Source organism: Ailuropoda melanoleuca, chromosome 12 (genome assembly GCF_002007445.2).
Source record: "Ailuropoda melanoleuca isolate Jingjing chromosome 12, ASM200744v2, whole genome shotgun sequence".
NCBI lineage: Eukaryota > Metazoa > Chordata > Mammalia > Carnivora > Ursidae > Ailuropoda > Ailuropoda melanoleuca.
This window is the reverse complement of record NC_048229.1, coordinates 18,789,765-18,805,015: the sequence shown is the minus strand read 5'-3', so window position 1 is coordinate 18,805,015 and position 15,251 is coordinate 18,789,765. Positions and strand designations below refer to the sequence as shown.

The window sequence follows — 15,251 nt, the reverse complement described above, 5'->3', positions numbered from 1 at the left end:
TCTCTCGCTGGCTGTCTCTCTGTCAAATAAATAAATGAAATCTTTTTAAAAAATAAAAAATAAAAATAAAAATTGCACTTTACAACTGCTTTATTTTTTTTTAAAGTGAATATAATTCTGGCTGGATTCATTATTATATGTTTATTTTTTTCTTTCAATTTTAAAAGAAATGAAATTAAAACATGTTCATAACCTCTAAAAGTATCATGAGTCCTCGACACTAAGCTTAATGAATTAAGTCAGGTTTGCACAGAGCCCTTTGTTTTAACCCTGCTACCTCATATTAGTTGACTTGATTGTAAAGATATAATAATAATGGGCTTAGAGTTGTTATTTAATACCCATTCTTTGTAAATACATTAGGGCGGCGTAAATATAACTGGTTTTGTCCAGACTATTGACATGATAAGCTATGTCTAACACTCTATTTACTGCTATCAAAGTGTGAATTCATCCAACGTTTCTGAGGGACAATTTGATTCAATAAATCAAAGCCCTAAAAACATTTCTTCTACCCAGTCATTCCACTTGTCAGGATTTGGCTCAAGGTAACCATCAGAGAGGGGACCAATTGTTAGGTAAAAATTGTTTATCAAAACACTGTTTACCCAGCCGTGGTCATAGGGCACCCACTCTGGCTTAAACTCTAGCACCCAAGGCATGGACGGCATCCATCAGAGGACCTGCGGAGCAGTTGCTGGGCACTGGACTCCCTGTACCTTCTAGCTTTTGCGTTTCGAGGTGTAGATTTGTGGAAGATAAGGCAAAACTGGTGTTTTCCTGAGGAAGAGTAAATTCCACCTGTGGACTGCAGCATTCCCTCCTGCCTAGGAGTTTCCAGACAGCCGGCGTGCCCTACAGATTTCAGACATGCCTTACCAGCCTCCACAGTTGTATAAGCCTTTTTTTTTTTTTTGCAATAAATCTCTTTATGTATTTAAAAAAAAAACCCACTGTTTATAATGGTGAAAAACTGGAGACACAACCTAAGCATATCTCCTCAGGGAATGAGTTAAATAAATGATGGTACCTCCATAGGACAGAAAATCATACAATTGTTTTAAATGATGCAGCACAGTGTTGAACAACATGGGAATGCTCATAGTAAGGGTATTAAAAAAATTGTAAGCTATAAAACAGTAATATCAGTTGGGAGTTGTGATGCTCTGGGCTGCAAGTCACAGAAAACCCAAGTTAAACTGGCTTAAACAATAAAGGAAATCTCTTGGCTCAAATAACAAAAAAGTTCAATGGCAGGGAGGGATTCAGGTAAGGTTTAATCTGGTTGATAAAGTCCCCAAGACCTGATTTCTGTCCATTCTGCCTTCCATAGTGTCAGCTTGTCATTAGGCCAGTTACCTAAATGGTATCAAGATGGCTGCCAACAGTAACAAGGACCACAGACTTCTTCATTCATATTTAATAAAGGGGAGATGATCTTTTTTGGTAACCATCTCAGGAGAGAAAGCAAGCTTTCTTTTGCACAAGTCTCTTTATATCTCACTAGTCCATCCATGATCTTAATCATGCAGCTAGGGGAATGGAAATTGCTCATTGGCTTAACCAGTTGAGACCCATTCCAGAAGCCTCTCAAGGATATGGGTTGCAATAGATGTTGTAGCGTCAACAGAGTAGCCAACCAATTTTATAAAATATGTGTATATAGATATATATGCCTAGACCAAATAACAAAATCTAGATGGAAACAACCCAAGAAGTCAAAATGGTCTTTTTCATCTCTTGTAGATGAAATTATAGGGTAAAGTTTTTCTCCTTTATACTTTTTTTTGTATTTTCTATAATAATTATGTATTACCTAAATACAAACAGTAAACTTTGTTTACCAAAAAATGGGACAAATGTCATGGATTCCCTCAACCTTAGCCCATACCCCAGCAAGAGCCCCAGAGTGGCTGAAGCCAGAGGCCCCATGGAGCCTGTGGCTTTTCTGCTGACAGAGCCAAACCTCAGTCCCTCATGGGCCCACATTGTTCACTGGACAGATGCCACCAAACCACTCTCATTGCATTAACCTAGATGCTGTGGCCTAGAGGGGCCACGGCCTGGGATGCTAAGGGTTGACTAGCCAGCCAGTGGAACCAGTGGTAGAGACACTAGCCACAACAGTACCGGGAACATTCTGGCATCAGCACCCATGGGAGGCCCAGGATCTCCTAGAACAGATCTCTGCTTGTAATTCATGCCTTTATGTGGCATTCTGTAGTCTAGGCTAGCAGCCTTCCTCAGGTGGGGCTGGGTTTGGAGTTTAGTCTGTAACAGGATCAGGGTCAGGGTCAGCCCTTGGCCTGAAGCCAGATTTAGAACTGAGTCTGGGGCTGGAGTCAGGTCAGGACTCCGTCAATAATTGGGCTTGGACCTCAGTCTGTGACCAAGATCAAGGCTCAATCTATGCTACAGTCAAGCCTCAGCCTTTGACCAGATTCAGTCAGTGCACAGTCTGAAATCAGGGCTCAGTGTGTGACCAGAGTTGTGTGACTCAGGGTTAGAGCTCATTTTAAAGTCAGGATTCAACCAATGATTTGGCGTAGGGCTCAGTCTGTGACCAAGATCGTAGCTCAACCTGCCACCAGGTTCAGGATTTAGTTAATGACTAGACTCAGAGCTCAGAGTCTAGCCCTAGGGTTGGCGCTCAGTCTAAAATCAAGGGTTAGTCTGGACTGGAGTTAGAAGTCAGTGGCTCAGTCTTAGACGAGGATCAGGGCTCAATCTGGGTCCAGAATCAAGGTCTCAAGTTGGGATCGGCCTTAGTCAGGCTTGGACCAGGCTTAGTACACCGGTAGGGTCAGGGCTCAATCTAAGATTACGGTCAGGGTAGGGTCTAGGGTCAGTCTTGGCATGGGATCGGGGCTCAGTTAACACCAAAATTAGGGTTCAAATTGGATCTGGGATTAGGGCCAGGGTTTAGTCTGGTTCTATGCTCTGTTCTGAGCTCCAGAAAAATAATTTCTGGATACATGAGAGCCCAGGGCAGGTTGGCACAGGAAACGAGAGCCCCCAGGCGAGCTTATGGTCTTACAGTAAGCCTCCCCTTTCCTGCTGAAGCTGGTGTCCTAGAGCCTTCTAACCTACATGGCTCTGCTGCCCAAGATCCCCTCGCACCAGAATAAAAATAGCCGCTCACTTCAGAGCAGCTGACAGCGGGTGCTGGGCTGCCTGGGAGGAAGGGGAGCTATGGAGAGGGAGGAGGGATGCCTGAGCCTGAGCGCAGCTGTGTGACCTTGGGAAAGTCACTCCTCCTTGAACCCATTTCCTGTGGGGCAGAATTGGAGGTGAGAATGACATCTGCCCCGGAGGGGGAGAATGAAGAGACAACGACATAACATGTGGCACTCAGTACCAATAAGGAACCCTGGAGCAAAGGGAGGAGAAATGTTCCTCCGTGCCCTGTATGCTTCCTCCCCAGAGAAGCCCTCCTTAATGCTTCCGTCTCCCACCTTCCCACAGTGCCCTACATCACACTCTACATCACAAGAGATTTATTTATCAGCTAGTGGCCACAGTGTGACCTCTCTCCTTGTGGGCCTGGGTCAGGCCTTTTACCAGGAAGTAAAAGGAAGGAGGACAGGTGCCCCTGGGAGGTGGCTCAAGGAAGAGGAGGAGGAAAGAGAAAGCCTCTCTCCCTTGCCCGCTTATGGTGGGTTTACTCGGAGCCAAAGGACCACGAGGGCACATATCCAGGTCTTGCACCCTGTCATACACAGCCTGGACCTTCCACACTCCAGTTTTGCCCCTGTTTCTCCCTCTGCTTCCCAGGGCATTTCTCCTTTTTTTCAATTTGGCAACACTGACTCTCCTTCAGGGAAGCTCAGCAGTCACTTCTATGGGGGAGAATTATCTACTCTGTCCCTGGGAACCCCATGCTCTGTCCCCTAATGGCTGTGTAATCCCTAGAGCTCAGTTTCTTCCTCTGTGAGTGGGGATCTTATTACCAACCTCCCAGGGTTACTATGGAGAGTGAGATAATTTGTCAATCACCAGCTCCCTCCTTTCCTGTTCCTGACCTAAACAGCCTGAAGGGTAGCACTAAGAGTTTCCAAGAGGGGGGTTGGACAAGATGTACCCTCTGCCTCAGCACACCACCCCCCTACTCCCTGGAGTGAGGGAGGGGAGGGAACCAGGAGGGGCCTTTGGAGACAGCCGTCTCCAGGGGGGCGGTTCTCCCTGGCAGCTGCCCCCAGCCTGCCGCCCAGAGCCCCAGAGCCTGTTATCAACCTCCTTAGTCATCACACCAGAAGCTCAAATATAGCTCCTACCCTGCTCCCTTCTCAGCCGGGGTCCACCCCCCGCCCCCTTCTCCTGGCAAAGCCATGTCTGGGTCTCGGAGCCCCGTCCCTTCCCCCCAGGGATGCAACTAACAGTGGGCCTCAGTTTCAGCATCCACTAAATGGACACGTTGGAGCAGGTGGTGGCGATGGTGATGCTAACTCCAGAGCGGCTGCCCTGGCCGAGAGCTCGGTGGTGCCTGGCTCTGTGCTAAACACTTCATATATATCATTTGGCTGAATCTTCACAGCAACCTTAGGAGGTATCTGCTGTTTTGATCGCCCTTACACAAACCAGGAATCTGAGAAACCTGCCCAGGTAAGTCAGTGGCAGGGCCAGAAACGAAGTCCGCTGTGAGATCTCACTTCAGGGAGGGATGATGACGGGAAATCCTGGGCGTGCAGTGTGCAGGAACCCTCTGCACGCTCGTTTGCATGACATTTGCCTGGCTTCCGAAGGACACTGATGCCCCTGTCTGAGCTGTGGATGGCTAAGCCCTGTAACAGGCCTCAGGGACTGGGATCTCCCCCTCCCCCCCCCAGCCTCCTGGATTGCACTGGAAGCCAATACTCATGGGGGCCTCTGTTTTCTCACCTATACAGTAGAAGTCCAAGGACTGGGCAGGGTAAGTCCAAATTTCCTTCCCTCTCTGGTGGTTTGAGCGCCACCACCATGGCCACTCTCACCTCCTCCTTCACCACTACCCCACCATCTCCAGCTCTACCACCACCTCTTCTTCATCAACATAACAGCCCCGCTGCCTCCCCGCCACCCTCTCTCCTCCACCGTTACTATCACACCCTCATCACCATGACCACCATGCCTTCACTCTCCTACCTCAACCATCACCAACAGCTATATCTTTGTTATCACCTCCACGACCTCCATTTATCCGAACCATCACCAGCACCTCCAGCATCAGTGTCCGTCCTCCACTCCCATCATCATCATGCCGTACATCATTACCTCCACCACAGTCACCTCCCCTGTAACCACTCATCACTTCCACCATCCTTCATCACCCCAAATCCTTTCTACTCCAGGGCCCTAACATGGCCTGAGGCTCTGCCCCTGCAAATTCCAGCCTCACAGAATTGCTGGCCGAGAAACACAGCCTAGACCCAGAGACAGTCAAGCAGAGGGGGTAAGCCCACCCAGGAGAAGGGGATGAGGCATCTGTCCACGCATCTTTCATGCAGGGGACCACACAGGCCCATGAGGATACAGAGGTGACCGTGGACCACCAGAGAGCTCTGGGTACAAAACTCTGGACATTTTCTGGCGATCACTCCACTCGAAGCAATCCAGCAATTCTGGAAAAATCAGGATTGCAGGGACTACTTAGCAGATAAGGGTGAGAGAGGGAAGGAGGCAGAAGCAGAGGACCCACAGTCATCCCTGGCCGCGTCTGAGCCCTATCACTCATTCACTCTCCTCACTCTCTCACTCACTCACTGAGGCATCAGTTCATTCAGCAAACATGTCCCTGGACCCTGCGCTGGGTCCTGGCCATCGAAGTTTCCCAGGGCCTGTTTTTCACCTTCCTGCCAGTCTGTTCCCCCCACTGCTGGGCCTTTCTCCAGCCTAGCTCCCTCCCTCCAGACACCCAATTGGCTCCCATGGGTCTTGGGTCACTGAGAAAATTCCCCTTCCTCACTGAAACTCGTGAGACCTTCCCAGCTCACCAGGTGACCTTGAGCTAGTTCCTCACCCAAGCCACACCCAGTGAGTACAGGAGAGAGAAAAGCTGAGAGGGGCTGGGCTGTGAAAACCTCCGGGGCAGGTGGCCAGGTGTCTTCAGAATAGCTGAGGCTGAGATGGGAGGGGACTCCAGTGGCTGGAGCCCCTGACTGTCGGGCTCTGGGATGGGAAAGATAGAGCCAGGCAGAGGGCGGGCACCAAGGCCTGAAATTGGGGCAAAGGTGGGGGCCAAGGCAAGCCCTGGGTTGGCAGGGAGTCAGGAAGCTCACAAGTTCATGGCAGGGACTCGGGTGTCTCTGCGGCCCTGGAGAGGGTGCTGACCTCTGAGCTACCTGTCTCTGCCTTACCCTCAGGTGTGTCAATATTCCACCTTTGAGTATGGACGGAACAGGCCTACCGGCAGGAGGGTATCAAAAGACAGGCAGCCTCCACCATGTCACCAGTGGGGACCCAAGCCAGCCCAATGGGCACATCCTCCACCCCGCCCCATAGCCATTTCAACCTCAGCAGTCGCTTGAAGGGTTCCCAGAGTGTAGGCCACCTTGCCTTGGCCACCTCTAGGTTGGGAAGTAGGTGCCTGTGTCTTTAAATTCTCAGCAGGTTGAAACGGCTGATGACATCACTGGTTCCCGGGAGCGGAGGAGCTAGAGCCAGAGCCCGAGGGAGCCCGGGCTGCTAGGGGCTGCCGACATGGAGGGCCGGAGCGACAGCGGCAGCAGGAGGCCAGGGACCCGGGCTGGCCTGGGACCCCTGCCTGTGCTCGTGCCCCATGGGGTTTCCCAAACTGGGGCACCCTCCAAGGTAAGACCCCTGAAACCTAGACCCTCATCCCTGATCCTTGGTCCCACACACCCCCACGCACCGCAGGCACTCTGGTGCCCCTGGCTGAGGGGCGGGTACTCTCCTCTTCCCACTAGCAGGGGCTAGGTACACAGGGCACTCTGGGGGCTGAGGGGGCAGTGATGGGACACCCAGAGAGAGATGGAGTTAGCCATCTGCAGGAGCCCCCAGGAGAACGCTAGACTGGGTGTCAGGGGAGCCAGCTGTGCTCCAGCTTTGCTGTGTGACCTTGGGCAAGTTGCTTGTCCTCTCTGAACCAATGCAAAATGAGGAGGCTTGTCCCTGAAGACTAAAATGGTGACATCTGGGATGCCTAAGTTGTTAGGGCTGGAGGCGGTGTGGTGGTTGGGGGGACACTTGGAGCCAAGGAGGATGCCCAAAAAGCAGTCTCAAAGAGCTAAGTTTGAGGAGGAAGGTGGAGGCAGAGTTTCAGGTTCTCTGAACCGAGAAGGACACGGGACACAGACAGAGCTGTATGTCTGGAGGCAGGGATGGGGCCACCTCAGGGCGGGTGTAAACCTTCTTCTGCCCTCCCTGGCAAAGGACGTTTTATCCTTCGTCTTCTGGAGACAGGGGCATCAGACACAGAGGACAGATGGGAAAGAGAGAGGAGGTCCCTGCAGGGCCTCACGTCCCCCACTCCACCTGCCAGACAAAAGGAGGATACCTGTTTGCCTCTCCTCCAAGGTGGGGAAGACAGGGGAGAGGGTACAATTGGGCACAGAGAAGCGAATGCCAGGATCAACAGAGTCCTGGACTTGCTCTGAATGTTAGAATCACACTTGATGAGGACGGACTATCCCATGGGGCTCGAATGGAATCCTAGTAAATGTTCGGCTCATAAATGCAGAGAATATGAGGCCAAGACTTCTCAGGAGCAAGGTGTGGCCAGGGACCCTTCACCAGATTTCTTCATTTTACAGACAAAAACCGAGGCCCTGGGGAGAGAGGTGCTTGCCTAAGGTGACATGGAGCTGGACTTGCCATGGCTAGTCTTACCCTGGGCTCTTGTGCCTATGTGGAACTCTGGGAATGGGTGAGGAAGACAGAGAGGACTGTGACCAAGGAGTTTGGGATGCTTGGCAGGGACGAAGCTGAGGGTTCCTGGAGGAACTGTGGAGGAAAGGAGAGGAATAAATAGGCTAGACCCAGGGTGTCCGGAGAGAGCAGATCTGGAGTGCTAGGTCAGTAGCCCTTAGCCAGGGGAGCAGGAGGAAATGCAAGGAGGGCTGCCCAGGGAAGCTGATTCCAGACACCCAACCCTCCAGCATGGCCAGGAAGGGTGTCAGCCAAGAAGGCAAGGAGAGAACTCTCGGGTTCAGGCTCACACGCTGCCTCATTTGAGTCGGGGTCTTAGGCCCCCATCTATGAGAGGGGTCAGACTTGAGGGAGGGGATAGGCTGTGCATCCTGGTTCCTCCCAAAGAGAAACTGATTTGCAACAGCATGGATTGAGGTGAGAAATGAGGAAGAACGGCCTTGCAAAGATATGCCTTTCTTAGCTAGATGGAGTCTGCTGGGGTCTCTATGGAAGTTGGGGCCCAAGCCCCTGGTTAGGGTTACCCTGAGTCTTTGACTTGTCTTCTGCAAGGTGGACTCATTTTTTCAGCTCCCAGTGAAGGAGAATGCGGCCCCGGTACCCTCGGAACCAAGACTGGCTCTAGCACCTGTGGGGCCACAAGCAGCTGTGCCATCTTCCACAGAGGGGCCAAGGTTGGCTCTGGCATCTCCCCGACCCATCCTGGCTCCACTGTCTACCCCTGGAGGCCAGAAGACAGCTCCTGCCCGCCGCGGTTCCAGCCTAGCTCCAACATCTGTGGGCCAGTTAGTCATGTCTGCCTCAGCTGGGCCGAAGCCTCCCCCGGTGACCTCAGGCTCAGCCCTGGCTCCAACATCCCTGGGGCAGCTGGTGATGTCTGCCTCGGCAGGGCCGAGGCCTCCCCCAGCCACCCTGCGGCCCAAGCTGTCTCCAACGTCCAGGGACCAGAAGCAGGTGCCACCTGCCTCCATGGGACCCAAGCCAGCACTGGCTGCCTCAGGCCTGAGCCTGGCCCTGGCATCTGAGGAGCAGCCCCCACAGCCCCCCTCCAACTCTTCCCCAGTGTCCAGTCCAGTTTTGTCGTCCTCTCAGGACCAGGCTCTGGCTGCAGCTTCTGTGACGTCAGCCTCGGCCTCTGTGGGATGGACACCAGCTAAACAGAGGGATGCCCCAGCCCTGAAACCTCTCCCCTCTTCTGAAGTGCATCTCCAGCCTTCAGCTCAGGCATCTGGTCCTGCGGGCTCCACATCCTTGATCCAAACCCCCCCAGACCCCCGGATCTCCCCCTCCTTCAGAGCCCGGCCTGAGGCCCCCCGCAGCAGCCCTGAGGATCCTGTCCTGCCCCGGCCACCCCAGACCCTGCCCCTGGATGTGGGCCAGGGCCCTCCAGAGCCCGCCACCCGTTCCCCAGGACTTCTGTCCCCCACCTTCCGGCCAGGGGCCTCCTCGGCCCAGACTGTGCCCCCACCTCTGCCCAAGCCACCCCGGTCTCCCAGCCGTTCCCCCAGCCGCTCCCCCAACCGCTCCCCCTGTGTCCCCCCAGCCCCTGAGATGGCCCTCCCCAGGCCTGGCACCCAGGGCACAGGGCCTAGCGGGCACTTGAGTCCCAGTCTTCAGCCCCGAGAAACTCCAGCTCCGGTCACCACTCCCCCTTCTACCTCCACCTCATCACCCTCTTGGTCAGCTCAGCCTACCTGCAAGAGCGACCCTGGCTTCTGGTGAGGGGCCTTCTCCCTAGAAAGATTGGTGGGGCTTGAGCTCTGAAAGTGGCCATCCTTCTAGGGTGGCTTACCCTACACTACCCCAGTTTACTTCCCTGAGGAAGGTTCTTTGGGGGTACTGGACCCACTATGGGACCTTCAGGAAACAGCATCTCCTCCTAAGGGACTTGCCCACCCCTGCCTCAATCGGTCTCCTCTGGGAGAGTCTGGTAGGAGGGATACTGGACCCACTGTCCTTCTGAGAGCTTACACCCACACCTGCCTCAGTTTATTTCCCCAGAAAGAGCTCTGTGGGAGGGAGGTTGGGGAGGAGGGAGTGGTGCCCAGTGGTAACCCCTCCTATACCCCCACCCCCAGGATCACTGTGGTCACGTGGAACGTGGGCACTGCCATGCCCCCTGACGACGTCACATCCCTCCTCCACCTGGGCAGCGGCAGCGACGACAGTGATGGGGCCGACATGATTGCCATAGGGTGAGGGGGCCGGGCGTGTGGACCCTGCTCCTGGATCCCTTGTGCCTCCCAGACCCTTGCCCATGGGAAGGGCTTCTAGGGCACCCCCAACCCGGCAGCCGCCTCACCCCCACCCCCACCCCCACCCCCCAGGTTGCAGGAAGTGAACTCCATGATCAACAAACGGCTCAAGGACGCGCTCTTCACAGACCAGTGGAGCGAGCTCTTCATGGACGCTCTGGCACCCTTCAACTTCGTGCTGGTAACGTCTTCCTCAGCCCCTGGAAGGCTGGAGTCCCCGGATTCCTGGCCCTAGCTCGGCGTTGATTCACTGTGGGGCCTGCTGGACCTCTGTTGCTGGGTCCCGAAATAGGAGACTGGAGGAGCAGATCTGAAAGACTGGGGGGAAGCGCACAGCGGGGTGGGATTGTGTCCGGTCCCTCAAGCGCGTCGCCTGCCTCCCGCCCCAGGTGAGTACCGTGCGGATGCAGGGCGTCATCCTGCTGCTGTTCGCCAAGTACTACCACCTGCCCTTCCTGAGGGACGTGCAGACTGATTGCACGCGCACTGGCCTGGGCGGCTATTGGGTGAGCATGGGAGCAGCCCGGGAGGGGACAGGGCCCTAAGGGGTCTATAGATTAGTCCTCCGGGCCCTCCACGCACTGGCAAGGCCCCCTCCCCATGCTCCACCCCTTACTCTGACGCCTGCCTCTCCCCTACCCCGCCCAACACCCCACACCATTTTCTAGACCCAGCCCCCTTCCTGTCCCTGCCCCATCCCAGGGTTCCCCTCCTTTCCCTAGAAGCCACCCCTCTAAGCCTTTTCCACCCGCTGGCTGGCCTCGCCCCTCTCTATGCCCCGCCCAGTGCCTCACCTACTTGCCTAGGCCCCGCCCATGACTCGACCAACCATGTCTCCCAAGGGCAATAAGGGTGGAGTGAGCGTGCGACTGGCGGCCTTCGGGCACATGCTCTGCTTCTTGAATTGCCACTTGCCAGCGCACATGGACAAGGCAGAGCAGCGCAAGGACAACTTCCAGACCATCCTGAGCCTCCAGCAGTTCCCGGGACCCGGGGCGCATGGCATCCTGGATCACGAGTATGGGCTCTGGGCGGGGCCAGATGGAGCTTGGGCGGGGTTAGTAGAGGAGGGGTGGGCCTCAGAGGCTAGAGGCTCAAAAACTCGGCTACGGGAGCTTGAGTACCAGCGTGGGTGGGCGTTGTCGGGAGAGGCAGAGCCTACGGGGGGAGGGCGGTGGCCCCCCAAACTACATTTAGGAACACGAATGCTGGTAAATTTGATGGGGGACAGAAACTGCAGGGTGGAGCTTTGCTGAGGGGCAGGGCCTTGCTGAGGGTCCAGTCAAACTTTGCTCTAGATCTGCGACCCCCTGCTGTTCCTTGGCGGTGCCCCACCCACTGCGTCATCCTTAGGGGCATCCAGTGCTGTGGGCTGCATGGGGGTGGAGAAGGATCTGGGTTGGGCTCTTTCACCCCATGGACCCTGCTGACCCCCACCCCCGAACAGCCTCGTGTTCTGGTTTGGGGACCTCAACTTCCGCATCGAGAGCTATGACCTGCACTTCGTCAAGTTTGCCATTGACAGCGACCAGCTTCACCAGCTCTGGGAGAAGGACCAGGTGCAGAATCCCAGCCCGCCCCCTTAACAACAAACACACAGAGCATGACCCAGCACACTTTTGTATACCAGGTTCTGGCTCCTGCCTTCACCTGTCCTGTCCAAGCTGTTGTCCAATTCTGCCCTTTTGGACCTTCACAGCTCAACATGGCCAAGAACACTTGGCCCATCCTGAAAGGCTTCCAGGAGGGGCCCCTCAACTTTGCGCCCACCTTCAAATTTGACGTGGGTACTAATAAATATGATACCAGGTGAGCTAAGCACTGGGATGAGGTGGAGACACGGGCTGAGGTCTTCTGGTTAGGGAAGAAAGGGAAGAGGATTGGCAAAAAGCAAGCCTGGGGCTGTGCCTCAAACCTCAGCCCCTGAAACTTGGGTCACCCCTGCCACTTCAGTGCCAAGAAGCGGAAGCCAGCCTGGACAGACCGTATCCTGTGGAAGGTCAAGGCTCCAGGTGTGGGTCCCAGCCCCTCAGGCCGGGAAAGCCACCGACTCCAGGTGACCCAGCACAGCTACCGCAGCCACATGGAGTACACAGTCAGTGACCACAAGCCCGTGGCTGCCCAGTTCGTCCTGCAGGTGAGTCCCGGCCTCATCCACCTGTCACGGCATCCCCAGGTCCAGCTCAGTATCCCATGGCCCACCCGTAACCCCTTATACACCTGCCCCCAGCAGTATCCATTCACTGTAGCAGAGTGGGAGTGGGTTATGATCTCCATTTTCAGAGGAGGAAACTGAGGCTCAAAGACACGGCATCACATCAGTCACACAGCTGGTAAACAGAAGAATTAGGATTTGAACCCAAGCTAGTCTGTCTTCAGAGCCCATGCCTTCTCCACTAATCCCTAACTCTGTTCTTCTGAGAAAGGATTAGGACCACTTTTGTTAAAATTCACATTATATAGTCATATAATAAGACCAGCAAAATCAAAATGTTTATTCAAACTCTATATAGTATTCATTCATATTTATTCATTATTTTTTTACCATTTTACCATGTATCAGGCACCATGAGTGAGGTGGTAATGGGGAGGAGGAGTAGAGAGATGAAAAATACAAAGCTAAATTCTAAATAGTTACTATAATTTAGTATTGTGTTTAGGGTTGAGGTCTCTGGTTCCCAAAGTAAAAAGGAGAAATGCTAGATGTCAGAACCGGACCCGAAAGACCATGTAGTCCAACACTGTGTTTTCCTATGAGGAAACTGAGGCTCCCAGTAGGGTAGGCACGTACCCCAAGCCGCACATCGGCTAAGCAGCAGAGGAAGGTAGATCCCATCTTTCCAGTCCTGAAACCCAACTCTGGGCTCTCCGATTCCCTTCCTTGATCTAATAAGAGGGAGCCCTGCAGGCCAGAGAATGTTTTCCCTGGTAACTTTGTCATGTGGTCAGTCACTGGGACATTGGCCAGTATCCTCAGCTGGGAATGGAAATCTGCCCAAGTCTGGCCTGCCATGACCTTTGGTAAAAGACTTGGGTGTGAGGTTTCACCCTCAGTAAGGGGCCTCACCTTGAGAACCACTCCTTTTGGGTGCCCTGCCCTGACCTTCCCTCCTCACCAAGGACTCTGACCCTTGAGCACCTATTGCATGCCAGGCTCTGGGGCTCTGTCATCCCTTTGAATGCCTTTGTAGGCCCTGAGATATCCAAATTCTCCTCCCAGTTTTACTGGTGATGGAAACTGAGGCTCAGAGAACTTAAGTCACTTAACCAAAGCAACACAATCAGAATGGGACTTAGTGGGAGTTTTGACCTTGCAGGGCCCTGGAGAGCATTTCCAAGAGACCACACCAGGCAAACCTGCTGTTAGGAACCTAGGGGCAGGGAGAGGATGTTCTGGTTTCTTCTGGAACTGCCTGGCTCAAAAGCTGAGGAGGGAGGGAAACCCGAAACCTGATAAATGGTGGGGGAGCAGACAAAAGCCTGAGGCTGACACACCATCTGAGTCTTTCCCTGAAGGACAGAGGTGGAGCGATGGCAGAACCAGGGCTACCCTATTCACTTCAAAGCCGTATTCTTGCTCCCTAAAAGAGGCTATGAGCATGAAGAGCCCTGGACTGGGAGGTGGGAAGCCTGGCGTTTATTCTAGACCTGTTCTGCCTCGGTTTCCCAATCTGTAAGGTGGTTTCAAAGGCCCTTTATCTCAGCTGATTTGTGCTGACTCAGTCCCGAGGACCCTTGCAGGGTCCTCCCTGATGTTGCCCCCCGCCCCGGGCAGTTTGCCTACAGGGATGACGTGCCGCTAGTGCGGCTGGAAGTGGCCGATGAGTGGGTGCGGCCAGAGCAGGCTGTGGTGAGGTACCGCATCGAAACGGTGTTCGCCCGCAGCTCCTGGGACTGGATCGGCTTGTACCGGGTGAGAAGGGCGGGATGGTGGGTACCTCAGGGAAGGGAGGGCCTGGAGAAGCGGCCGGGGCCCAGGGGGATCACTGGCTTGTCCAGAGTTTGTTGCCACGCCGGTAGGCTGCTGGAGTCAGGCAATAGGAGACACCACCCTGAATCCTCTCCCCCCAGGTGGGTTTCCGCCACTGCAAGGACTACATGGCTTACGTCTGGGCCAAACACGAGGATGTAGATGGGAACATCTACCAGGTACTGAAAGGAAGGGGGAGAGTGGGAGGAAGTCCCCGTTGCCCTTGGGCTCGGGACTTGCCTTGGGCAGTCCTGGAGGCTGCCTCTCTGACCCTGACCTGGGCCTATGCCCTGGGCCCACCAGGTGACCTTCAGTGAGGAGTCACTGCCCAAGGGCCATGGAGATTTCATACTGGGCTATTACAGCCACACGCACAGCATCCTCGTCGGTGTCACTGAGCCCTTCCAGGTGAGTAGGTCAGACTGCGGGACCAGAGTACTTAAAGGCCCTGCTCAAATACCACAGCCTCCACATTCTGCTCCATGATCTCCTGCAAGTAACCTGACCTTCCTGGGTCTGCTAATGGGCAGGGCGGGAGTGGTTCCAGGATGCCTTCGGTGGCTGGTTGGGGAGTGGGGCACCCCAGTAAGCAAGCCCCCCCCCCCCCCCCCCCAGATCTCGCTGCCTACCTCGGAGTTGGCCAGCAGCAGCAGCAGCGATCGCTCAAGTACCAGCTCGGAGGAGGAGGATGACAGTACCCTGGAGCTGCTCGCACCCAAGTCCCGTAGCCCCAGTCCTGGCAAGTCCAAGAGACACCGTAGCCGCAGCCCAGGCCTGGCCCGCTTCCCTGGCCTTGCCCTGCGGCCTTCATCCCGTGAACGCCGTGGTACCAGCCGCAGCCCCTCACCCCAGAGCCGACGCCTGCCCCGGGTGGCCCCTGACAGGAGCAGTGATGGTGGCAGCCGGGGGAGTAGTGAGGAGGGGCCCTCTGGGCTGCCTGGTCCCTGGGCCTTCCCACCATCTGTGCCTCGAAGCCTCGGCTTGCTGCCTGCCTTGCGCCTGGAGACCGTTGACCCTGGTGGTGGGGGTTCCTGGGGACCTAATCGGGAGGCCCCTGCCCCCAGTAGCCTGTCCACCAGTCCCCAGGGCCGGCAGGGGCTGGAGGAAGGGGGTCTGGGGCCCTGAGGGTGGGTGGGCAGATGGGCCCAGGTGGCCCCCACTGT

General features: G+C 55.0%; 1 protein-coding gene across 5 annotated transcripts; it reads left to right on the top strand.

Moving 5' to 3' along the window:
• The first annotated feature begins 4,753 nt into the window (after positions 1–4,753).
• Positions 4,754–15,239, top strand: INPP5J (inositol polyphosphate-5-phosphatase J). Of its 5 annotated transcripts, none has more exons than XM_019795647.2 (14): positions 4,761–4,909; positions 6,583–6,786; positions 8,416–9,581; positions 9,942–10,058; positions 10,191–10,299; positions 10,508–10,624; positions 10,961–11,136; positions 11,566–11,677; positions 11,818–11,927; positions 12,072–12,255; positions 13,894–14,031; positions 14,190–14,267; positions 14,392–14,496; positions 14,704–15,213. In XM_019795647.2, exons 2-14 carry the CDS (start codon positions 6,676–6,678, stop codon positions 15,211–15,213), a joined length of 3,033 nt encoding a protein of 1,010 aa, XP_019651206.1. In that variant the 5' UTR covers positions 4,761–4,909; positions 6,583–6,675. The 5 variants fall into 5 exon arrangements, with proteins under 5 accessions (XP_034494551.1, XP_034494550.1, XP_019651206.1 ...); XM_011220163.3 differs by having other exon boundaries at positions 4,762–4,909; positions 8,434–9,581; XM_034638658.1 differs by lacking the exon at positions 4,761–4,909 and having other exon boundaries at positions 6,676–6,786; positions 14,704–15,239.
• Positions 15,240–15,251: the final 12 nt, after the last annotated feature.

What these genes read in the sequence shown, in the direction of transcription:
- INPP5J (XM_034638658.1), top strand. Translation starts at nt 6,676, where the DNA reads ATGGAGGGCCGGAGCGACAGCGGCAGCAGGAGGCCAGGGACCCGGGCT. An exon ending in CTGGCCTGGGCGGCTATTGG is followed by an intron (nt 10,625 to 10,960) that starts GTGAGCATGGGA and finishes ATGTCTCCCAAG; the next exon opens with GGCAATAAGGGTGGAGTGAG. An exon ending in GTGTCACTGAGCCCTTCCAG is followed by an intron (nt 14,497 to 14,703) that starts GTGAGTAGGTCA and finishes CCCCCCCCCCAG; the next exon opens with ATCTCGCTGCCTACCTCGGA.